Here is a 23,460-nt window from a genome sequence, read left to right as displayed (position 1 = left end):
CATATGCATCAATTGCAATAACTCTTCCTAGAATTGCTCTACTGCTAACCTATACTTGCGCACTGCCTTAGCCTAGTATAGCATCTTGTCACTGCCTTTTACTGCTATCTACTCTTTCTACTTGTCTGCCTACTGCAAAATCTGCTGCATCACCTAACTTTAACCTTTTGCTAACTACTTGTTGCAATTGTCTTGCAAAAATAAATATCTAACCTAGTCTTTGCTATAGTTGTCCTCTATCTGCCCCTATTTAATTGCTAGCACTAACTTAAAATTATTGCCTTTTACTATCAACAGCTTGCTTAATTTGGCTTTTACCTTTCTAACTATCTTATGCAATATATTTGCCAAATTGTTTGTCTTAATCTTTATCTGCTAGTATATAATCTAATCCCTAACTTAATCAACTATCTTTGCTGCTAGCATTATAAACTAGACTTGCATTTTATATATGCGCAAATCAAATATCTAATCTATTAGGCCTAGCTTAGACTTGTCTAACACAACTATTATAAACTGCTTAACCTTTAGCTAGGTGATTTTAAACAACCTAGTTGCTGCCTTTTATGCTTTCTCTGCACTTATTGTCTTTTCCAATGCTGCTACCTTATCTTGCTGCTTAACTACTAACTAATATATAACTAATATCTACGCTACCTTAATAACTGCTAAATACTTTAGCATGTAATCCTCTAGCCTATACTAACTGTTATTATCGCGTAATTCTAACACTGCCAACCTGCTAATTAATGCATTCTTATATAGCATATGCTTGTATTGATAGTCAAAAAATGCAACTGTTGCATCTAAACATAACTAGTTTGCCTAGTCTTTACGCTTTTACTACTTTACCTTATCTAACAGCATTATACCCTCTACTTGCATATGCTTTTTTACTGCCTTGCAAAACTTGTCAAACAAATTACCTTGCTTTTTAATAAATATGTATAGCAGCTAGTTTCTATCATCCTATTCCTATATCTACTGCATATAACATAACAACTTGCAGTATATCTTTTTGTAATCTACCTACATATCCTTCTCTATCTGCCTATCAAACAGCTTTTTTTGCTTGACATGTATTTTCTTTTTGTTAATCTCAAACAATATTGCATGCCTGCATTGCTTTACTACTGCCTCTTTTGCCTACTCTATCACCTACTCTATGCTTTCCTATATCTACTGCAACATTACCTTGTCTTTGCTAATTAGCTTAACTATGCTATGCAACTAGGCTAGGTTTAAACCTTTCAAATGCGTTAGCTAATTAACACAGTCTAACTATCTGTTTAGCTTAGCCTTTTTGTTGCTTGCCTTAATCAACTGCCTTTTTGACTTAAACTACGCTGTCTAGATTGCATAGATTTGTGTCAGCTGCTTTTCTAATGTCTTTGCACTTATCTTTGCTACTATTGCTAGCTTGCTGCCTTAGCTAACCTTAAACTACCTGCTTGCTATATGTGACTGGAAAAACTACTAGCAATGCATGCCTGTTGTCTATAGCACTGCCTACTCTTGTTTTGCCTTCTTTACTACATTGCTGCCTTTAACCTATCTACTTTTCTATCTATGCTTTTTCCTACAATAATCTCTCATCTACTATTTGCCTTGCATAACAAACCTACACTTGTTGCATTGCAATCTGTTAGACTTAGGCAGTGCAATAAACAGGATTGGGTTAACTATTAGTAGCAAGAATCAAAATGTCTGCAACTTATCTTAGTTTTGCATAATACTTTCTAATCTCTCCACTGCCTTTACAACTTTTACTTGCTGCCTTGCATTTATATAATTATGCTTTTTACGCAAATAGGTTTTAGCCTTACCTACATAATATCTAACCTTGCATTTTATGCAAATAACAAACAAGTATTTAGGCAAGCAGTTAAATAGCTCTATGATTTCTTGCTAACCTAACAATGTCTTAATGCTTTAAACTATTCTACTTAACCTTAGAATCTTAACCTCTTTCTACTTTTTTGTTTACTCCTATTATGCTACTCTTGCACTAAATGGCTACTCTAACTAGTCATTAGTCTTTAACCCTAGTCTGTTGCAATCTTACTCTAACCTATCCTAACCCTAACGCTTACAATTCTAACATAGCTCTACCTTTTTGCACTTGCTGCTTGGGAAACTAAAAGTTCCATAGCTAGATTCTTCTCAATTTGCTAATTAAAAGCATACTACTTTTGTTTATTTTAGCCAAGAAAAAGTCTTTAGCAGCTACTTTCCTTTTCTCTACAGCAGCTACCCCCTGTCTTTAATTGTGAGTTTGCAATTTGTATGGCATTTTCTTTGGATGGCTACTACACAGCTCAGCCGTATTTGGAGGTAGAAAAAGTCTTCGGCAGCTACTCTCCTTTTCTCTACAGCGGCTACCCCCTGTCTTCAATTGTGGGTCTGCAATTTGTATGGCGTTTTCTTTGGATAGCTACTACACAGCTCAGCCGTATTTGGGGGTAGGTTGCATATACATGCTGGGACATATCAGTACAAGCAGGGGCAGTTATGGGTGGTCCGTAGCGCACACTCCCACCGGCACTTCTGATTCGCCCTGCCCAGACCGTTTCTGACGTGCGGGCTGGTAGATGAGAGCCCGATATGCCGCGTTCAAAGTATGCTCTCTTAGCCAAACACTTTTCATGCTAAATCGGGGCAGACTAGAATTTGATGTTCCGACAGTCTCTGCCACAGGAATCATGAGCGCTACTAGCTCAGACTCGGAAGGAAGCCTCTCTGAGCTTTCTGTCCCGACGACCACTTCTGCGCCGCCTGTTCGATACAGTACCCTAGCTGTCAGGGCGGCTGGCGATACATCCTTGAACTCACAGTGGAGCAGCTTCCTTGCTGAAGCCGAGGTCGATACAGCTGTCACAGTCACCAAGGCGAGCGGTGACAACGAGCCGGACACATTCGCTGCCACTAACAATCGCTTCTGGGGCCTTGTGTTTAACAGTTCTGAGAACCCGACTCGCTTTAACTTTACCGAAGCCGAGCTAGACTCTGCCGGCGGCGGGCCCGTCCTTATTGCTCTTGATGTTGGTATTGGCGCCATACCATCCGTCTTTCAAGATGGAAAAACCGCAATCACTCTCGGGGACGTGCTAACCAAATTCGGCGTCGTCTCTGACGATACCACCGGGGCTATCATCACCGCGATTGGAGATATTGTCAATGTGGACGTCGACACGTCCGAGAAGCGCAATGGCTTCTGGTGCCTCCCAGGCTCCATGTTCAAAGTGGCCACAAACCTGTCCTTCAAGATCAGTGCCACTTCGACATGTTCCCTGAGCACCATCGGTAAGGCGCTGGGAGACGCCTTTGGGTTTTCCATCAGCACAATTGCTTCCAACCCGACCTTTTACCTCCAGCACACCATGATGGGAATCCCAATCCCACTAACAGATTCCGACTCAGATGCAGACTCGGACTCGGGTTCAGTCTCCAACTCGTCCTCGTTCTCCATCTCGAGTGCAGTTACCCTGACTGTACAACTTGTGGCCAAGGGGTTCATCTTTGTGCTCGAGTGCAGCCAATCTGGGCTCCAGTGTACCCTGGCCGAGAATCCAGACTCCAATGACGACTTGTGGACTCGGCTTTCTGCGCTGAGTGGTGGCGACTCTGTGCCGACCCAGAACACGGCAAAGCCAGACATCGACTCGGGAACGTTCCCCCATTGTGACGTCTGGAACATCTCCCTGTTCAAGGATGCCGGCCAGACCTCCCTTCTTCGGTGGCAGTTGCGCTTCATCTTGGAGTGGCAGTCGAGCGGCGACGACACCTCGATGCCGCTCTTGCTCTCGTACGACTCTGCGGATTCGACATTTGCCACGTCCCTTCTCTTTAGCGGGTCGCTTCCTGACCCTGCCACCTACCAGCTACTGCCGTGGTACGATCCCCTCACCATGCCACCCGCCAGCGTCTCGCTTCCGGTCGGCTTCGACCTCACCAAACTGTTTTCTCCGGCCCAGTCTATCTCGTCAAGCATCCCCACCACTCTCACCAGTGCCATGGTCTCTTACACGAAAGACACTGGCCTCATCTCCCTCTCTGTCACCCTGGTCAGAGACGATTCAACAGGCAGTTTCGCCCCTGCGCCGCTGTCCCCGTTCATTTGGGATTCGATTTCGCTCAGCGTCGAAAAGGATAGCGCGGTTTCGTTTGACATTTTTGCTTCATTCACCCTCCGTCTCTGCCAGCCCGGTGACACTGGTTCCTCAGATGAGGTGGCGAGCCTGCACACACAGCTCTCCTACGCAAACTCGATCTGGGAGGTCAGTGCGGGAGGGGCAAGCATACCGTTCCGGCTCCTCTGGAGCTATTTTGACCAAGATGTCCGTGATCCCATCCTGTCTGTGCTGGGGGACCTCAAGGCACGCAGCTTGGACCTGTACTACACCTACAACTCAAAAGCGGAGGCCAGCAGCTTTCTCTTTACGGGCAGGGTTGCGCTTGGTGGTCTGGAGCTGCGGCTGTTTTGTCAATACGCCACCAAAGAAGCTGCCTCAGACAGTGCTGCCCACAAGAAGCTCAAGAGCGATGACGGGGATCCAAGCCCGATCACAGTAGCCAGTGGTCTCAACCACGACTGGGCTTTCGAATGTGACCTTGCTTCTCCGAATCCATTTCGCGACTATGCGCCAGGCTCGATTGCAGATGTTGCAGACTGCTTTGTCGATGGGGGTTCAAGCAACTTGCCAGACTTTGTCGGGCTCATGGCCATCGAGGCCCTGTGCGAGGAGACGGCGGCCAGCCTCCGCATAGCCAAGACGGGGGCGAGTGGCAGTGGGCAGATTACCTTTGTGCTGTCCATCACGGCCGGTCAACATCACCCTGGCCCAACTGTCTGCCCCGAAACAGCAGACCGCGCAATCTACGTCGTCGGGAGGGGCTGACACCAAACGGGTGCTGCGGGTCACTGCCAAAGGGTTGCCAACCATGACAAACATACCACTTGTCAATGAACTTCCTCCGCTCTTTGGAGAGCTCATCTACATGTGGGTAACGCCAAGCCCCTTGACAGTGCAAGATATCGCCACCATCAACAGCCAGCCTGGCGAGGCCGATCCCATCCTCTGCCGGGCCACGACGGCCAGCCAGACAGCAAACGCAGTGGTCTTCAAGCCCGGCCACCACTTCCTTCTCTCCCAGGACGGAGCCATCACCCTCGACCACTTTTTTGACCACAAATCAACGACTGCAGACTCAGGAGATGGGAGCACGGATGGGGGCGACAGCTCCGACCCGCCTGCGGCACCCACAAATGGCTCGCTCGTCAAGAAGAGTGGGATTGTCTCGATCAGTGGGATCGGTCTTCAGTACAAAGAGGGTTCCCTCTAGCTGAGCGTAGATGGCACGTTATCGATCGGCCCTATTGCTCTCACTCTGCTCGGGTTTGGTGCCGGTATTTCGCTGGCCGGCGTACGTCTGGACAACTTGGAAGCGGTTGTGGGTAGCCTGCTGTGGCGCCTTGATGGACTGGGTGTGCTTCTTAGCAAGCCGCCGCTGCTGATGGCTGGCGTCTTTGAACATGTCACCACATCTGACCAGGACAGCTACCGCGGCGGTATTGCCTTGGCGATCCCGCCCTATACCTTTTTGGCTGTGGGCGAATACAGCACTGTTACCCTTGCTGGCAAGAATTACAAGTCGGTTTTTGTCTTTGCAAAGCTGCATGGACGTGAGTAGTCCAGTCTCCCGCTCCCTTTTCTTCTTGATGTCTCCTTGTTTGTGTTTCCTGGGCTTGGCTTTCATGACGAATCCACACGATCAAACTAACATAATTGCCCCAGCCCTTATTACACTCCAGTTTGCAACCATCAGTGGCGTCCGGCTCGGATTTGGATACAACTCTGTCGTCCGGTCCCCTTCAGCTGCGGACCTGTACCGATTCCCCTTCATCAACGACTCGGACCTCAGCGCCACCGGTAACAGCAACGACCCCATTTCCGTTCTGACAAGCATGTGCGGAACCCACGCCGACGGCTCCCCCGCGTGGGTGACCCCCCAAGACCAGGCCTACTGGCTCGCCATGGGCATGTCCATCACCGCCTTTGACTTGCTGTCCGTCACCGCCGTGGCCCTAGTTTCTTTCAAGGACGATGGGATCGTCATCAGCCTCATCGCCAATGCCGTGGCGCAGCTGCCACCAAAGGTCGAGGGCTGGGGAGAGGTCGTCTTGTTGTACGCCGAGCTGGACATGATTGCCGAGATCAATTTCAGCCAAGGTAGCTTCCGCACCGAAGCCGCTCCGAGAACATCTACGCGAAGCACATTGCCGAGGACAGGACCGAGACCTTTGTGGCGGCGGTGCCGGACTTGATCTCTGTAATCGACACGCAGTCGGGACGCGCATTAGGTGTGCTAGAGTTCCGGTACGGTGTCATGGTGACGGTTCTAGGCGTCACCTGTTCGCTGCGATGGACCACACAGAGCAGGGCATAGAAGGGCAGCAATAGAGGTTATATATAGGAAGTAGTAGCGCCTTAGTTTTACTAGAATTTATTTCCTAATAGTGCATGAGAGGTATCTCACAGCTACCCTGTCTTAGTTCCCCTAGGCTTGAGATGTACGTTGAAGTTTTTACGGTGCACAAAGAAAGCATTCTTCAAGAACATGGGCTCTTCTGACGCTGCCATTTCAATCTATCCAGTTCAGATTCGTTAGTCTTTTAGATCATGGTTTCCGTTTGCCAAGTAAACATACCTCGAATTTCCTCAGAAATGTCGGTATCATCTTGTATGTCTCCATGAGGCTGATGTTTTTTCCGATGCAGGTCCTCGCCCCGGCGCCGAACTGGAACATACTTTGCCTCATTCTAGAAAGCTGGATAGTATCCGCGCCCTCGCTCTCTAGCCAGCGCTCTGGCCGGTAGACATCTGCGTCCTCGCCAAAGACTCCCTTGTTCTGATGCACGACCCAGGCGTTACACCCAACAACTGTGCCGCCCGGCACGTACTCTCCACATATAGTGGCGCCTCCGGGAGGCGTGACCCTCTCTAGAAGCAATCCCACAGCAGGGTGCATGCGGAAGGACTCGTTGATGACAGCGTCGAGATAGGTCAGCTTCTTCGCAGCGGAGAACGGGACGACGTCGCCTGCGCCCGTGGTGTCCTCCGAAGACGCTAGTTCGCCGGCTGCGTCAGCCGCGTCAATCTCGACCATCAGCTTCTGGTACACACGGGGGTTCTGCAACAGGTAGTAGAAGACACTAGATAAGCTGATGGCCGTGCTGTCGGACCCGGCGATGATCAACGAGGCGCACATAGCGGTGATACGGTTATCAGTGAGGAACTCTGGACTCTTCTCCTGGGACTGGAGGAACCGTTGGAGGAAGTTGACGCCGCGCTTGCCAGTGTTCTCCCCGCTCCTCTCCAGGTCATCCGCGGCCCGCTTGCTGTGTTCCCGCTGTCGGTCCAGAGCAAATCGGACGATGGCGGCGTTGGGACCCGATGGCCAGAGACCTTTAGATTCGAGGAACAGCTTGACAGGATTCTTGATGAGGATGCGATCCAGCCAGGGGTTCTGCCCGATGACGGTGCCGTAGTTCTGGAAGGAGTCGACCGTCGCGATGATGTCCGAGATGTCGTGGTTCTCTTCCACAAAGCCAAGGCGTCTCGACCATGTGATCTCACCGATCACGTCGAAGGCAAAGAACTGCATCCACTGGGAGAACGAGCATGGCTGCCCTGTGGTAGCGAAGAGCTCTTCGGTTCGCCGGAGGAAGAAGGAAGTACAACTGTCCACTAGCGGCTCGTAGTCGAGGAGAGTCGAGAGCGCGAAGGCGTGGTTGACTGACCGTCGGAATCGGGCATGGAATTGCTCGGACCTTGTGGAGAAGCTGGAGGTAATTAATGTTTGTCAGTCACACCCTCTCTTCCCATAGGGGACATGCTTACAGATTATACACACTGTTGCCCTTGTTCAAAGTGGCAAAGACGTCGTAATATCCGCTCTGATTAAAAGAAGTTAAGTAAGTTTTGGCGCAACAGCATCTGAAGAAATCTCATGTCTCACCTTTGTGTATCCCTTGTTCAAGCCGTATATGTCGGGAATGGCGGCCGGATCGGCGAAAGACAACACATTCGGCCCGACCCGCACAACGCTGCCATATTTGTCATGAAGCTTGCGGTAGGTGAAGTGCGTATCCCGGCCCCAGACGTCGAGAAGACGCCAGTTGTTCGTTAGGGAAGCAAGGAAGGGACCTGGATATTTGCTCAGGTTCTTCTGGTACCGCTGGAAGACGAAGTATAGGATGAAGGTGGCGGCTAGAAGATGGGGAATATGCGCCGAGACAGCTTCGCCTAGTTCTCGCAACATTTCCAGTCGGTTGCTTCTGTGATCTTGAGTCTAGTGTATCGTATGGTTCCTGTAGCAGACTCTCAAGCAGAGGATTCGTGGGGTTTTTAGGAAAAGATGAATCCATCTCTTCCCCTTCGGCAGATGGTGTGAAGTGTACACATGCTCCGAACACTTATGTGGACCCTCAGAATTGGGAGCGGGGACTCTGGACACGGCACTTTTTCCTGCTGGGGTAAGATGCAGACCATTGACGTAACGACAATATCTCTTGATCTGGCATTTCCGGTCCCACCACGGGATTCCCAGCCCCACCACGGGATTCCCGGTCCCACCTCGAAAATTCCACACCTACTGCAGCCCCTGCGGTTTCCAAGGCCAAGTAACCGCGTGACCCCGGACTGAGGGAAAGACATTGGGGACTCCAAGATGTTGGAAACCTAAGAAGTCTTAGGTACCTTTATTCTGCTTTAACCGGAATGGAAAGGAACGAAAATATGGGCCTGGAAAGCCCGAGAGGCCTGTATTTGGAACTAGTTAACTAGTCCCTCCTACCTCACTCATTTGGCAGAAGGATGAGCAACCATTTCTGACCAACAGGTCTGACGAATGACTGTACCTACTTCTACGAACTATCACAACAAAGATCTCCCATCTCTCGATTCTAGCGCCATTGGCCCCAGTCTTGGCCTTGGTCTTGGCACATCTCGTGCGTGCCATGTCTCACTGGAATGACCGGGATCCCGGCCTAACAGCTGCCGATGACACCGGGCACTTGGTAAGAAGGTAGTGTTCGTCTTCCAGCACATACGAAATAGCAAGGTAATAGAGGATAATTGTGCTCACGGTGGATATTTCTGACCGGAAGTAACATCAATACTCAATGCAGAGTTGGTGAATCCACAAGACTATTCCCAAGGCATGAAGTCTTGGGAACTTGTGGTTGATATTATTCAGAGTCGAGACTACCTAGAACGTTCGGGGACCCATCCCTCTACGCATATAATTTTAGGAGAAGAACATCACGGCTGGTTGTTGCAACTCGTATCGCCTGACAGAACCCTGTTCGTCTCTAGGTCATGGGCTTCGCCATTGGCCCAAAGCTACAAGTCCAAGCTCGGATTCTCTTCCCGTAAAAGAACATGACGATGGCAAAGAGGAGGAAGAAATACTGCGTGGCAACCATCTGGCCGAAAGTCTGTATGTTTGATGTGTGTTAGAATCCTTAGATCCAGGGTGGCAAGTTCAGGTAGGGGAATCGGGGACGGTGTACTTACATTTTCGATACCAGTTGCTTCTTGCCAGTTCACGGTGTATAGAGCCAGAAACATGGCGATAGTGTTCCGGATAACAAAGACAATGACAAGAGCCTCACCAGCAAACTGTGGATGAACGAGACAAGCGTCAGTGGATATACTGAGTGTTGTCTGGAGGGCATACAGAATAGTACCTGGTGGTAGCTGTCCACGGCATATGTAACCACGACGTTAGAGACAGCAGTCAAACCAAACGCCTGCATCCCGTAGCCAAAGGCGGCACCAACCCAAGTAAGGCGGCGCCCAGCGCAGATGCCGAAGGTCAAAACACCCATGGGACCGATTATGGCTGGCAGGATGATAGCGGGTAGCCTAAACTCGGGCTCCCGGATGCCACGGTTTGCCTTTGTCATGCGGGCGGAGATAAGGTCGACGAGCCGGCCACCGAGGAAGAAGGCAATGATGGCGCCGATGAAACCTGAGAGGGCAAGCAAGCCGAGACTCCCAACCTTCCACCCGAATGGCGGCTTCATGAAGACCCGGCTGGCGGTCATTTGGGTTACGATGTTCCTGGGAAGATAGAAATGTTAATATCAAGAGCGAGAAAGGAGATGTAACAAGGGGTCGGTAATAGGGGAAGGAGAACTGCATACCATCCGACGAACGTGCCAACCAAAAGACCAGTCCAGACGATGGGCGGATACACGGCAAGGCAGACGGTGGCCCAGACTCCCTTGAAGAACGAAACGTCCGGCCTGTATCCGCGGGTGAGGGACATCCAAGACAGCAACGTCCTCTTCGGTGGGTATGCCGAGGCCGGCAGCTCGACGTCGGCGATGTCCCGGCGATAGTTCGATTCGCGGACGGTGAAGATACTGACGAGGAACGTCGCGCCGCCGGCAATGGCCAACAGTCCCGAGGTCCAGCGCCAGCCGACTTCCTGGGTGATGTATGCACAGATGAGGGGACCGATGAAGAACCCGGTGCTGAGCGCAAAGTGAAATACCATCATGCAGTGGCCTCGCTCGTGGACGAAGAAGAGATCGGCGATCAATGACGGGACCGTCGCATCGGCCGCAGAGGCAGCAAGGCCGGAGACGATACGTGAGGCGAGGAGGCTCTCGTAGCTCTGCGACTCGAATGTCCACACGTTGCATCCCGTGAAGAGGAGCAAGGCGACGAGGTAGACGGGCCGCTTCCCGATGACTCTCGAGAGCGGGACCCACAACAGATTCCCGACTCCCATGAAGAGCAGGTTGAAGCAGATGACATATCCGGTCCGTGTCGGCGACTGGTTAAACTCGGCGGCCAGCAGGACCACGGCGACGACAAGGTTGCTGGAGTTGAAGGTCGAAAGAACGGTGAAGAAGCACACGGTCAGACAGGTCAAGTATTTCTCAGAAGTCGTCCAATTCTACAACAACGCGAGGAATAGTCAGCACTGGCTCGATAGAAGGTCCCGCTCCGTCTCAAGGGAGGGAGGGTTGCATTGGTAGATGTCTTGGCGATGGTGGGGCTCTGAAGGGTAACTTGCCAAGGGGTCATTGGGGTCTTGCGTTGGCTGAGGTACCAAAACAGGGCCCTCCTCGGTCTCCAATTTGGCAGATTCATCAACGGTCCCCGAGAGCGCGTTGCCAGCAGCCTCGACATACATAGTCTCGCTTTCTTCCTTGGGGTGCCCGTTGTCCGCCATTATGAGAGACTTTGGGAGTTTCTTTTCCTTTCTTCAGGATCTCAGGACCAGACACCTAGTCTTAAAGCGATTTGATACCGGTACTGTGCTCCGTGAGGATCCCATTTGTAACTATCTGGGGTTCGGGAATTCCGAACATGGGTGTACGCCAAAACGTGGGGTCCTCTACAGGGGTTAGATCCGTTTCCAGCATATGGTTCCTCTTTTCCTCCACATTCGCATCTTGGCAGCACATCTGATTTGTGCAAGGTGTGCGGAGTAATTAGTGCATGTACTGTACTAGTCAAACATGGTTTGATGAGTGACAAAAAAGACCTGGGGTCAGAGGGCGGGGTAATTGTGGCCCCTTCCCCACGGGGATTGTATACATTCCTCGCCTGTCTTCTGTCATTTCCTCCTCGGCTTTTCCGTGTCATTCTGGTTCCTCTGTGCCTATTCGTGCCCCCCTGACTATGGAGAACCCCGGCGAATCCCACGGCTCGGCGCTGAAGCGCCTCCGGGCGGCCCGAGCGTGCGAGATGTGCCGACTGAAGAAAAACAAATGCGATGAGCAGAGCCCATGCACACATTGCAAGAGTACGTGCCAAGCTCTACGCCCATGACGGGCTAGGCTACCAATTCCTCTCCCGTGACGTTGAAACGATGCTGAACTCATGCTCAAGATCGGAAAACGAAATGCATCTACCGCGGGGTGAACAACGTGAGGAGCAGTAGCTTCACCCATTCTGAGTAAATTCGCCCGTTTACCTTGTAACCCTGCCTCGGGGGAACTTGACACTACTAACCAGATGGCACTGGCATCAGATACATTCGCCAGCTCGAGGAACAAGTCATAGCATTGTCGTCCAGTCCTGCACACGCCAAGACTGGCAGCAATGCTGCCGCAAGCACAGCAATTTCTCCATCGCCGGGGCTGCTGCTGGGTGGCTTGTTGTCGGGAGGTGAGCGGTCTGGCACCGACTGGATCCCTGCACAACCGGTCAACGACCCGCAAGCGAGGTCCAGGGCCGGCGCACAGGAGGTGATCGGTGTCAACTGCCACACGCGCAGCTTTGAGTTCTATGGCAGCTCCAGCTCAGTCGCTCTGCTAGCACGTGTCCGAAATACAGGCGACCGCCAAGAACCTGGGCAGCACGGACGCGAAGACCAAGACGATGACGACGACGAAGATCAAGGCGAAGACGAGGCTCTAGTCTCCAGTCTTCACAACCCGGCCTTCTCTGTCAACCGGGCCGAGACGGCTCATGCCCCCCTGACAGCAGCGGACACGGGAATGAGTGCGCAATCGCCTTCCGTATCGCACTGCCGCCTATTCGTGGACAGCTTCTTCGCGACGCTCCACTACATCTACCCGATCCTGGACAAGGCGGCGTTTCTGGGGTGGTGCGAGTTGATATGGACGGGCAACACTTCGTCACTCAGCCAGAGCTTCATCGCCCTCTACTATAGCGTCCTATCTCTGGGCGCCCTACTGAGACCCAGGGAGGAGGAACCCATGAGCGGCGCCGACAACGTGAAATGGAGCAGGAAGTGCTTTGATGAGGCGAGGAGGCGTTCCAGCTCCGCCATGGTGACGGACCTCGAAATGGTCCAATGCAATTTCTTCTTGGTATGCCCAGTGCCCTCCCACTCCCATTGCCCGTTCACAGACTGTTCCATCTACTGACTAGTGGCATTAGGCCAAAGTATGTCAGAATGAACTCAGCCCGCACTGTAAGTGTTCCACCGTCTATTATCCAAGACATGGCGTGCCATTGCCTCTAACCTGGCATAATCATAGGGGCGTACATGCACATCGGAATGGCAGTGAGAATAGCCCTGTCGATCGGCATCAACCGCGAGCCGCCGGCCAACTGCAAGAAAGATCCCGCGTTCCTAAGGACAGAATCCAGGACTTGGTGGTATGTTTAGTGTCTACTGGTCTGCTGGCCCTGTGAACCTCTTTTGCCTAACTATGTGCCATCGACATAGGGGCCTTTACTTTCTCGAGACGTAAGAGTGCCTCTGACCCCTGAATCCCTCCAGATTTCCATGCTCACCGATATTTCATGTAGCGAGACGGCCTTTTCCATCGGGAGACCCGACACACTGGGGGCTGATCTGTACCACAACAGGCGCTATCCCATGGTCTTGGGAGATCCGCTGGCCGCGGGAACACCGCCCGAGCTCCTTGAGCCACCACACTGCGCCATCATCAAGTACATGGTAGACTTGTCGCGAATAACGAGATCCATCTGCCTACATATCTACCTGTCAGATTTGAGTCTCGAAAGAGCTGTTGAGATTGGGGGCCAGATTGAGCGAGATCTCGAGCGTTGGGTTGAGAGCCTACCGCCGGCACTCCGCCCACTTGGTGACTCCGGCCAGAAGAGACCCCTGCGTGCGGCCATGGAGCCTCAGTATGTCAAAAAACAGAGACTTGCGACTACGGTCCGTGAGTTCGCACCAAACCCTCCAACATTCCCATGGCTACTGGCTGACGTGACATACCCAGGGTATCACAACCTTAGGATTCTCTTGTTCGGCCCGCTCTTAACGAAGGCCTCGACGGTCGAGCACGCTTGCCCCGTGGAAGCAAAAACGAACATCGCAAAGTGTCTCGACTCGGCCAGACTCACGATAGAGATTATCTACGAGACTTACCAGCACCAGGACTTCTTCCGGACTTGGTATGTTTCATCTCCCGCACGACACAGTTCCTCTTTCCTCCTCACCCTTCTCTACCGCTTCCCTTCTACCTCCCCCCAATGCTGATTAGGTGTTCTCTCTCCGCTGTAGGTTCTATAACACAACCTATACCCTCTTTGCAGCTTCCATAATCCTAGTCTACATATCCCAGGCAGCTGAGGAGAGGGAGCTTCAAGCACTCTTCAAGCTCGTGCAGATGGCGGTGGAGATCCTGGAGACGATGGAAGAGTCTGTCGTCGTGGCGAAAGCTGCTAAGCTCATTCAAAGGGCCCTAGCGAGGGCGCAGCGGAGGGCTCATCCGGGGCTTGGCAATGCCGCCGGGGAAACCGTCGGAGAGGGCAGTTTCCTGCCGTTCAACCAACCATGGAGTCCGTTTGGCGTGATCAGCGCTGAGAGCGACTTTAGCTTGCCTTTCCAGTTCGGGTATCTTGGAGCAGATGCCTTCTTTGGAGATCTCAGCAATGAGTTCTACGACAGCATGAGGCCTCCCATGGTTCCCGAGTTTCACTGATGCATATGGTTGGGGGATAGTGGCGTAACTAGTTCCTTGAGAGTGCGGGGGGTTCTGTTGATAGTTTGGATCCTACACTATACGTGAACCGAGCGACGCCATTTCAAATCATTCAACGTTTTGGGAACAGTGTTTACGTGAACACTGTGTGTCTTTTCCATAGTCTAATGCCAACATATCTAAATATCAAGTGCTTCACCATCTAGCCATGCCTTCGCCTGCATGTACAGGAGGTCGTGCTTCTCGCCTGACGGGGTCCCCTTGTGGCGGTTGTGACCTGGCATGTCCTTGATGACAGAAACAGCCATGGTTTCCTCCTGGCAGTAAGCAAGGAACCTGTATCCCTCGGGGTACGTCGCCAACTTTTCCTCGTCAATCTTGGGCACCTTGGCCGGGTTTACCGGGATCATCTTGTCCTTCTCATACCAGTGCCGGACGAATTGAGCGCCCCAACGGCCATCCACCTTTTCAAAGAAGAAACAGAAGCGGCAGTCGCACTCCACGTCGACCTCGGCTCCGCCTATCACAAACCGCTGTGTAATCGTGGCTTTCACCTTGGTCACCGCCCGTTGGCCGTCTGGGGTGATGTCTGTGGTCGTCCCATGGCACCTGTGCATAATGAAGGCACCTTGGTCCATCCCAGCCTTGGAGATCTCGAAGAACTCGGTGAACAGCACCTTGCCTGACCATGTGGTGTACAGGAAGGCGCCCGGGTGGAAGATCGAGGCGAAGTTTTCCCATTCGCAGGTATCTCTGCCATCAGGGAGAAAACGGGAACTCAGTCGAGAACTCTAGACAATGCCCGCATGTGCGGGGGACGAGAAGACTTACCGGTAGCAGGGCCACCCCTCAGCGAGCTCCCGCAGCTTCATTCTCTCAATCACCAGATGGTCAGGGCCATTGTTTCGGATAGCGTTTTTAGGCCACCAGCCTTCTGGGAGTGAATGCAGATCGGGCATGATCAATAACCGGAATCTGTTAAGATGCTCAAAAGGTGAGGGAGATGCTTCAACGACTACAGCAGTTGCCCAACCTGAACCTTTTTTATATATCAGATCCAGCCTACTTTCGTTCCCACGCTGCTATGCCATCCTCCCGTTGCGCTATTGCCGGTGAATAGGGAGGGGTTCGGGAATTCCGGACAGCACTAGTGTAGTGTGGGATCTTCAGAGGAGTAGCCGTGACCAACGAAAGATACTTCTGCGGGGAACTTACACGGTTACTGTTACTATCTATGTGGTTCCGATTGGCTAACGTCACACTGCGGAGCGCGATAGGGATCACGGTCGCAAATCGATTGCTTTCATTGGCGTACACCCCTGAATAGAAATGAACCAGGTATTTCAGACTTGCCTGCCCCACATCGACCAGCCTAGACACCCTCCGCAGCATCGCCGTCATCGCGGCGAAACAACAGCGCCAGTGGTCCCAGACGGCACTGGCTCCGCCCGCCCAGGTGGCCTTCGCGGTCCGCAGTGCCTCAGCGCAGTACCTATACGCGATGGTTGCGTCAGCCCTCTGCCGCGCGCACCAGGAGCTTGGTCGCGTCGCCGAGGATGCCGCCTGCGTTGCCGAGGAGCTCTCCGTCTGAAAAGGGTGCCTCGAGAGCTTATAATCATTGGCCGCCCATCCGTGCGATTAGGGACTATCTGGGGCTCGGAACGCCCGGGTTGTCGTCGTGCCGAAGAGGTCCCGCTGCCGCTGCGCTGGTGTGTCGTCATCGCGAGACGGGGGGGCCATTCAAAGGACACGGCCCTCGTAATTGACGGCCTGGACACGCCAGCCGGCCCTCAGCGCGTGCTGTTCCCGCCGCGGGGACTCGATAATGGCGGCGGCAGGAACAGTAGTGAGAGCAGGGACGAGAACGGCAACAGCAGCGGCTCCGGCTAGTGTTTAGAGCTGGTAGTGGGAAACTGTGAAATGTCTAATCATTCAGATTCCTGATTCATTGATAAGAAGAGAACCTATATGTAGCTATCGATTGTCAAAGATTCGTTGTTCGTTGGTACGATTAGATCTTACTACTGCTGCTTATACTTGTCTCCCATAGCTCTCTGAACCGCTGGCCGGGATTCTATCCTATCCAACCACTTTCTCAGATGAGGAAACTGGCTCATTTGGTCCTCTGTGATGCCAGTAAACTTCCAGAGTTTGATCCACGGCCATGTGCCCATGTCCGCAATGCTGTACTTGCCATCTCCGGGGCCGGCAAGGTATTCGCGAGGTGTGCCAGTAAACTTTCCACTCAGCTGGATCTCGAGGACCCCAAAGACGCGAAGCAGTTCGTTGGTAAAGCGCTCGATGGCATATGGGAGTTTCTCCTTGGCCAGGATACCAAAATGGATGACCTGGCCATGATAGGGAGCTCCAGAGCCGTGCCAGAAGAAGAGCCACTGTACGCATTGATTCTGCTCCAGCGGGTCGGCGAAGCTGAAGACGTGATCTTTGTCTGCGATACCTGAGAGGTAGAGGAGCTCGGCAGACGTCTCCATTACCGGAAATGGAGGCGACTGGGTGTTATCGACGATGACGGGTATGCGACCTAACGGCAGCTTCCTGTTAGATTGATGGTCTTAATCGGTCCGAGGTCTCTCTTCCGTGTGTATCCCCCCCCCTGGCTCGCATACACACACGCACACACACTTGGATCCATGTTAGGTCTCTCGTACCATTGGGGTTTAATCGGAGAAACCAATCTTTCTTCTGCTCGTTTGTGGATATGTTGATTACCGTCGTGGTCCCTGGTCGCTTTCATTAGCCTCAGTTTTCTTTCTCTGCCTTTCGTACACAGCACATATAAATGGCTCCTCACATTCTAGGTTATACACATCGGCTAACTCTTCCAGGAGAATCTGGACTTTCTGGCCATTGGGTGTGGATTGTGTGATGAGATGTATACCCTAGGAAAAGTTGTCAATAATTAGTCGACAAGTCTCTCAAGACTCTATATACAGAGTACTTGCCTTTGCGTCCTTAACCTCCTGTGGCGTTTCATCCACGTATAGGAGGGACTTTTGTAGCGATGGTCCCATGGTTCTTCTCTCACGCACGTTATTGAAATAGATTGGTTTGGTTTAATTTGTTTGACTAAACAACAAATAGGGCAAGGGCATAAGGTTATAAAACCCTTCGCCCTTCCGGGCCAGGAGCAGAGTACAGGGACCTTAAGTAACATTAATTCATCAGCACATCTCCACTCGATTGTTGGATTGTTGGGGGGGGTTAGTTTGCCCGTCAGTTAGAATTGGCTAATGATATCCGACCTAGCTCAGTCTACCTGTCGTGGAAGGATTTCGCCGATATCGTGACCTTGCCTAAAGTGTGGAGAAACAAGGCTGAAAATGATTTCCGATTTTTAGTAAATCTTGCGTGGCAAATCTCTCGTAGCGCACATGTGACAATTACTAAAGGGTGGATTACGCACGTTGAGGAGACGGCTCTCTCAGCTGAGATGTCGGGAGAAAGTTATCCGACGGCTCGATCCGACGCATCACGAACGCCCTGTGAGGTTACACGATCCCGGACGACCAGTCCAATTTACCTTGGCTAAAACACGGGTCAAATTCCCCGGATATGTCGAATTATTTACTTCCCGTAGAGCTGGCGCTTTTAAAGCTAATTTGCAGCTCAGGCACGTGCACTATAACTCCACTGTCAGGAGCCTCCCTGGGCCGCGATGGGGTCTGTACATGCTTCACCTTCCGTGCGAGGTTGGCTATTCAATTGGAGACTGGCATGCCAAAGACTGACTGCGGGCGATAACTATCTCGAGTCCTTGACCGAAGAGAGCGTGACGGTTGTTTATGGCGAGATTAACAGCGTCTCCGAAAGGGGTCACATTTTCGACAACAGCAATGAGTACGCCGTTGATGTACTCATTTGCGCCACTGGTTCTGACACGCCTTCAGGCCTTGACTCCCTCTGATCAGGCCTACCGGCAAGGATCTCCAGGACGACTAGGCAACCAAACCAAAGTCCTATTTCGGTATCGGTGCTTCTGAGTTCCCCAATTATATCATTTTCCTTGGGCCTAACTCGCCCATTGGCAACGGACCCCTTCTACCCGCCGTCGAGGGTTAGGCCGTTTACATGATAATTAAAGGTTATCGAGTGTTATCAGACGCACAACATTACTACCTTCGCCCGACGCCGAGAAGCGGTTGAAGACTTCATCGCCTTCAAAGACAACTTTATGGCCGACACTGTCTGGTCTGACCCGTGCTGGTCGTGGTACAAGAGCGCTGGACCAGATGAACCTATCACCGTGCTCTGGCCTGGATCGTCACTGCACTATATCGAATCTTTGTTAGAGGTCAGAATTTAAGACGGGGACATTCAGTACGAGGGCAATCGGTTCTCATGGATAGGAGATGGCTACAATCAGACAGAATCGGACAAGATGGCTGATTGGGCATACTATATTAGAGATCATGATGATGGTGCGCTGGCACAAGGAATGGTGATGTATGATAAGGAGTTGGCCTCTTGTAGGACCTTGTGGCTGGAATTCAAATAGGATATACACGGAGTGGGAAACGGCTGTATACCTAGCGAGTGGAGCTTATAATACATATCAGATGAGTTTCCAACGTTCGCCCTCAAAAGTAGGCATCCTGCTGATATCTAAACCTCATTTGCAGCAATCTCCTTTTCAGTAAGTTTTGCGTCCAACTTCTGCCCATGCAGCTTCCTCGGAACAATGTCTGTGAACTTGGAGTCTGAGTTTGGTGCATTAAGAGCCGCGATAATGCCACAAACGCCAAAGGCAATTGCTGCCAGATAGACAATTTTGAAACTTTGGGAGTAAGCCTCCTTGTTCCCGTCCACTGTGGCAGCAATGATTGCCGGCGTAATATCCGGTACCGCGGAGAAATTGCCGGCGGCAAGACCTTCCAGCAGTGCCGTGGTCGATGACTCTGGCAATCCGGCATCCAAGGCCGCCGGAATGACATATTTCGGAATTTTTGTGAGGAGCTCGTTGTTGAGAATGGCTGAGAAAACTGCCTGCGCGGTGGTTGCGAGAGTCGAACGTGTCGCACCTAGCAGGCCAAGGGCAAGGCCGAGATCTTCCTGCTTCAAACAGAATGGTCCGATTGTGAGGGCGACGGTTTCAACATAGCCCAGCGATAGGGAGGCAAAGAAGATGAACAGGACGGCCATGGTGGGAGTTGACGGGGTAGTAGCAGCCATGGCGCCGGTAAAGGCCGTCAAAATGCTCACGGAAACCACCATCTGCAATTTATGTTTCCCCAGAACCTTGACCAAAAGACCGCACAATCCTTGACCGATGAGCGCAGCAGCGGCAACTGATGGGTAAGAAAGAATATCAGTATGGAGCCTTCTTTTTCGCCAAGGGCTGTAAAAAGGAAACACTTACCAACGCAACTCTTCCATCCTACACCCATAATGGTAGTCTCGTACAACACCGTTATCTGAACAGGCCAGAGAACCAGCAGGGAATAGTAGACCATGGAGCCCACAGACGCGGTGATGATGACGCCGACGTAGTGACGGTTCCGAAATAATCTCATTGGAATCAGGGGATATTCGCCAGCGCCCCAGATCTCCCATAAAACCAGAATGACCAGGAGGGCTGCACCACCGACGATGAAACCAATCACTTTTCCTGATTTCCAGGGGTAGATAGCACCTCCCCAGGAGATTCCGAGCAGCAACACGAGCAGACCGGCAGTGAATAGTATCACGCCCACGACGTCTACCATCTTCCATCTCGGCACATGCTTCTGACGTCGGGCGTGAAGCATCTCGTAGGTTGGTGGGTGGTAGCAAACGTAGAAGAGGATGATAACGATGGCGTTGATGATGATATTGATGTAGAAGCTCCATCTCCAGCCTGCGGCGGTGTGAAGGATCATGGATCGAATAATGACGGGACCGAAGGCCGTGACTGGGAGTGCGGCCACGAAGATGGAGGCAATTCCGAACCCACGGTATTTATTCGGGATCAGCTCGCCAATCACCATTCCGAAGGACAACTGCACACCAGCAGCGATGCCGAGCAGGGCACTCCCCACGATGAGCACAGGGATGGAACGAGCGGTGCATGCAACAACTAGATCCGCCAATGAGCTAGCTGGTTCAATAAGTTGCGGGAGTGAGGAAAGGAGTGAACTTACTGGCGCCGATGAGTCCGATGCAGTTGCCAATAATTAAGAACCAGCGTCTTCCAAGCAGATCAGATAGGCGTCCCACCAAGACGAAGGCGACTGCTTGCGTCAAGTTCCACTGCGATAATAGTAAGGCAAAGCTCAGAGGACCATATGCTATTCGTGTCCAAACTCACGATCATGGCAGTCCACACGTAGTTTGGATTGGGTCCGATATCGTCGTTGATGATGCCGAGGACGTTTGCAGGCAAGACGAAGCCGAAATAGCAACAAATCTGGCCCAGACAAAGAGCCAGGATGGTACCGATGAAGTTGAAACTGCGATAGTATCCTGGTGGAAGGTCGTGAACTGTGCCTCCAAGGGCCTCGATTGCGATCTCTCCATTGTCAACCTCGCTGAACTCTGCCGGGATATAAACATCAGCCTTTGGCGTGACAGGCTGGATATTCTCGGCGTGGTTGGAGAGGTCCGTTGTGACCTTATCGTTGGAGATAGCCATGTCTAAGGGACTGCTTTCGGGCGCACTGAGGAATTTCCCTGACAGATATTGTGATGGAACCACCTGCGTTTTTGTGATGGGGCCTGCGTTTTTGGAATGGAGCCCTGCGTTTTTGTAAATAGAACCTGCGTTTTTGTAATAAAACTCCCTTCGACTTTGTCCAATAGGGTGACCCTAGTTGGGGCTGGTGAGTGGTTATCCTTACCCACGAGGGGTACCTACATAATATGTGACTAGGCGAACCATAGGAGCAATAATCAGACTCACCCCAAAGACAAAATCCGGGGGTGCGGGGACCTGCGGGGGCGGCGGAGAAATTTTCCCCAATCCAAATTTGAGGGGGCGGAGATGGGCGCTAGGAGAAGTAGAAGCGAATCTGGGCAGTGGGGTTGTCCATCCAAATGAAATTCATGTTCAGGGGCATCACTGAACAGCCTCGAACAGCCTCATGCTAAGTGTGTCAGTTTTCCCGCCACTTCGGAAAACCGCTTCCCCATACCCCGTGGCCGTGGCAAAATTGCTCGAGGCCATGATTGCAGTAATTACTCCAGATCGAGATTACCTGGCAAATTGCGTTTCTGTACGTTGCTACCCCACCTTGGGAAAAACTTTGCAAGGCTAGGAAAACCCGGTACGACGCCATTAGTATTATCATGTGATATCATGTAGGTAGCATAGAAAATGCCGCACATGGCTGCGCAGACCCCTGTGGGAGCGGTGGGGAGATCCTCTTCCGACAGCCTCGATAATCCCAGGTAAGAATAGACATGTAACCCTCGGGGGATGGCTCAGGCTGTCAGGGTCTACAGTGATGTGCAGTATTGAAGGCATGGAAATTTTGATTACCCAATTGTGGGTGATAGGTGGGACTTATTTCTTACGAGGCGGCATTCTGCAACTCCTGTGAGGACTGTGTCTTTTATTTTCCCAGAGCTACACGAACGAGATAGAATTATCTACGCCAATACATTGGAGCGTAATGCTAACTGTAGAAATTGACCTCCTTGGCCTTCGCAAGTAAGCATCACATAGCTCAATCGCTCTGGGTGCGCAAAGTTATTGTGCAAGTACTCCTCTATAATCATCACAGGTAAGCTTCCACAAGTTCCCAAAGCGGAGAGGATTCTAGCTATACTTACCCGTCAACTACCAAGGCAGCTCCACACATATAACTGCTCATAGGGGAGGCCAGGAATGAGATGGCGTCTCCAATCTCATCCATCTGAGCAACCCTCGCCATAGGAACCTTTGCTATCTCCTTCTGTATGACCTCGCTTTGGAGAGCAGAGAGAAACAATGGAGTGCCAACATATCTATGCAGAGATACATTGATCAATAAATCGATCGCGAATAAAGAGCTGTAAAGGGGCTACCTGGCTTACCCTGGGCAGATTGCATTGATCCTGATTCCGTCAGAGGCGTACGTGATCGCATCGGCCTTGGTCATGCCCATAACGGCGTGTTTGGCGGCGGTATAAGCACAAGCTGGAATGCTTTTGGGACTGGATACAACACCAAACATCGAAGATACATTAATGATGACCCCTCTGCCTTGTCTGGGTGATCTGTATCTTGGTTAGTAGGGGTGCCATGATTGACACACGGCATGAGAGGGAGAGGAAGAAAAGGGGTCTTGGCGGACTCAGGCTTCAATGGCTCCTGCTGAAGCATCTGTCGGATCTCAGCCCTGGAACTCAACCAGACACCGTTCAGGTTGACGTTCAACAGTCTCTGCCATTCGACGGTGTTGGTCACCGCACTGGGCGTGTTCGCACCAGCAATGCCGGCATTATTGACGGCGTAGTCAATCCGCCCAAATTCCTTGACGACCTCTTGGATGGCTCTCTCAATTGACTGTTCATCCGTCACATCGACCAGTACTGGAAGAATATATGCGTCTTGAAATGCCTGTCGGATCTCCGCCGCGGTGTTATTGATAGCTTCAACATTGATGTCACCAATCGCCAGTTGTTTTACACCATTTTGGAGAAATGAAATCGCCGTGGCTTTTCCAATACCTTCACTGGATTGTCAGAAATTGCCGCGAGGCCGTCCTTGGCCAGGCTCGTTCACCACAAAATACAACAGAACATACCTGATGCAGCACCTGTGATGAAGCCTGTTCCCTGTAGTAGTGGAGCCATTGCCTGTGGAATACAATCTGCAAATCTTAAAAAGGTTGCCGCTTTGACCGTGGAATGAAAACTGAGCAGGATAAAATATGGCGTGACAGCTAATTTTATCTTCGGATTGTGGGTGGAACCGGGTAGGTCGACTCCGCAAACGAGTGAACAAATCCTTTCCGCGGCAGCACGACTGCCTTCTGCTGTGTATGCTCCATGGGATGGCGGCCTTGTGAGCGGGAAAGCTGACCCAGCCTCTC

The 23,460-nt window shown here is 51.6% G+C and overlaps 9 protein-coding genes across 9 annotated transcripts; 3 read left to right on the top strand and 6 right to left on the bottom strand.

The window, feature by feature from the left end:
* Nucleotides 1–2,604: 2,604 nt before the first annotated feature.
* On the top strand, nucleotides 2,605–6,447 carry QBC33DRAFT_517814 (uncharacterized protein; the record flags this gene model as incomplete). Its single annotated transcript, XM_060426209.1, has 6 exons — nucleotides 2,605–2,618; nucleotides 2,663–4,824; nucleotides 4,892–5,321; nucleotides 5,499–5,683; nucleotides 5,796–6,186; nucleotides 6,249–6,447. The coding sequence occupies 6 exons, from the start codon at nucleotides 2,605–2,607 to the stop codon at nucleotides 6,445–6,447; spliced, it is 3,381 nt and encodes a 1,126-aa protein (XP_060280754.1).
* A 25-nt stretch (nucleotides 6,448–6,472) lies between these two features.
* On the bottom strand, nucleotides 6,473–8,542 carry QBC33DRAFT_478023 (cytochrome P450). Its single transcript, XM_060425280.1, has 4 exons — nucleotides 8,020–8,542; nucleotides 7,902–7,957; nucleotides 6,709–7,843; nucleotides 6,473–6,647 (listed from the first exon to the last, which is right to left on the bottom strand). The coding sequence occupies exons 1-4, from the start codon at nucleotides 8,320–8,322 to the stop codon at nucleotides 6,540–6,542; spliced, it is 1,602 nt and encodes a 533-aa protein (XP_060280753.1). The 5' UTR covers nucleotides 8,323–8,542; the 3' UTR covers nucleotides 6,473–6,539.
* Nucleotides 8,543–9,373: 831 nt separating this feature from the next.
* On the bottom strand, nucleotides 9,374–11,331 carry QBC33DRAFT_595392 (major facilitator superfamily domain-containing protein; the record flags this gene model as incomplete). The annotated part of the gene is made up of 5 exons (XM_060431825.1): nucleotides 11,092–11,331; nucleotides 10,211–10,971; nucleotides 9,752–10,127; nucleotides 9,579–9,683; nucleotides 9,374–9,499 (listed from the first exon to the last, which is right to left on the bottom strand). Exons 1-5 carry the CDS (start codon nucleotides 11,248–11,250, stop codon nucleotides 9,374–9,376), a joined length of 1,527 nt encoding a protein of 508 aa, XP_060280752.1. The 5' UTR covers nucleotides 11,251–11,331.
* A 330-nt stretch (nucleotides 11,332–11,661) lies between these two features.
* On the top strand, nucleotides 11,662–14,577 carry QBC33DRAFT_547465 (fungal-specific transcription factor domain-containing protein). Its single transcript, XM_060428739.1, has 9 exons — nucleotides 11,662–11,826; nucleotides 11,913–11,979; nucleotides 12,055–12,859; nucleotides 12,930–12,963; nucleotides 13,031–13,151; nucleotides 13,222–13,242; nucleotides 13,305–13,684; nucleotides 13,745–13,919; nucleotides 14,029–14,577. The coding sequence occupies exons 1-9, from the start codon at nucleotides 11,703–11,705 to the stop codon at nucleotides 14,447–14,449; spliced, it is 2,148 nt and encodes a 715-aa protein (XP_060280751.1). The 5' UTR covers nucleotides 11,662–11,702; the 3' UTR covers nucleotides 14,450–14,577.
* Nucleotides 14,578–14,582: 5 nt separating this feature from the next.
* QBC33DRAFT_497706 (uncharacterized protein) lies at nucleotides 14,583–15,610 on the bottom strand. Its single transcript, XM_060425597.1, has 2 exons — nucleotides 15,281–15,610; nucleotides 14,583–15,202 (listed from the first exon to the last, which is right to left on the bottom strand). The coding sequence occupies exons 1-2, from the start codon at nucleotides 15,406–15,408 to the stop codon at nucleotides 14,629–14,631; spliced, it is 702 nt and encodes a 233-aa protein (XP_060280750.1). The 5' UTR covers nucleotides 15,409–15,610; the 3' UTR covers nucleotides 14,583–14,628.
* Nucleotides 15,611–16,427: 817 nt separating this feature from the next.
* QBC33DRAFT_547462 (glutathione S-transferase) lies at nucleotides 16,428–17,805 on the bottom strand. Its single transcript, XM_060428738.1, has 4 exons — nucleotides 17,413–17,805; nucleotides 17,262–17,349; nucleotides 17,119–17,190; nucleotides 16,428–16,991 (listed from the first exon to the last, which is right to left on the bottom strand). Exons 1-4 carry the CDS (start codon nucleotides 17,479–17,481, stop codon nucleotides 16,471–16,473), a joined length of 750 nt encoding a protein of 249 aa, XP_060280749.1. The 5' UTR covers nucleotides 17,482–17,805; the 3' UTR covers nucleotides 16,428–16,470.
* Nucleotides 17,806–18,024: 219 nt separating this feature from the next.
* QBC33DRAFT_547460 (uncharacterized protein) lies at nucleotides 18,025–18,717 on the top strand. Its single transcript, XM_060428737.1, has one exon. The coding sequence runs from the start codon at nucleotides 18,126–18,128 to the stop codon at nucleotides 18,372–18,374; it is 249 nt and encodes an 82-aa protein (XP_060280748.1). The 5' UTR covers nucleotides 18,025–18,125; the 3' UTR covers nucleotides 18,375–18,717.
* Nucleotides 18,718–19,072: 355 nt separating this feature from the next.
* QBC33DRAFT_572586 (fungal trichothecene efflux pump) lies at nucleotides 19,073–21,077 on the bottom strand (the record flags this gene model as incomplete). Its single annotated transcript, XM_060430659.1, has 4 exons — nucleotides 19,073–19,755; nucleotides 19,827–20,522; nucleotides 20,587–20,695; nucleotides 20,754–21,077. The coding sequence occupies 4 exons, from the start codon at nucleotides 21,075–21,077 to the stop codon at nucleotides 19,073–19,075; spliced, it is 1,812 nt and encodes a 603-aa protein (XP_060280747.1).
* A 1,135-nt stretch (nucleotides 21,078–22,212) lies between these two features.
* On the bottom strand, nucleotides 22,213–23,264 carry QBC33DRAFT_595384 (uncharacterized protein; the record flags this gene model as incomplete). The annotated part of the gene is made up of 4 exons (XM_060431824.1): nucleotides 23,173–23,264; nucleotides 22,720–23,095; nucleotides 22,460–22,633; nucleotides 22,213–22,390 (listed from the first exon to the last, which is right to left on the bottom strand). The coding sequence occupies exons 1-4, from the start codon at nucleotides 23,219–23,221 to the stop codon at nucleotides 22,213–22,215; spliced, it is 777 nt and encodes a 258-aa protein (XP_060280746.1). The 5' UTR covers nucleotides 23,222–23,264.
* Between the last annotated feature and the right edge of the window lie 196 nt (nucleotides 23,265–23,460).

Source organism: Phialemonium atrogriseum (genome assembly GCF_030411735.1).
Source record: "Phialemonium atrogriseum strain 8032-3 unplaced genomic scaffold QBC33scaffold_24, whole genome shotgun sequence".
Lineage (NCBI taxonomy): Eukaryota > Fungi > Ascomycota > Sordariomycetes > Cephalothecales > Cephalothecaceae > Phialemonium > Phialemonium atrogriseum.
The sequence above is the reverse complement of the archived record's forward strand: the minus strand, read 5'-3'. Positions and strand labels throughout refer to the sequence as shown.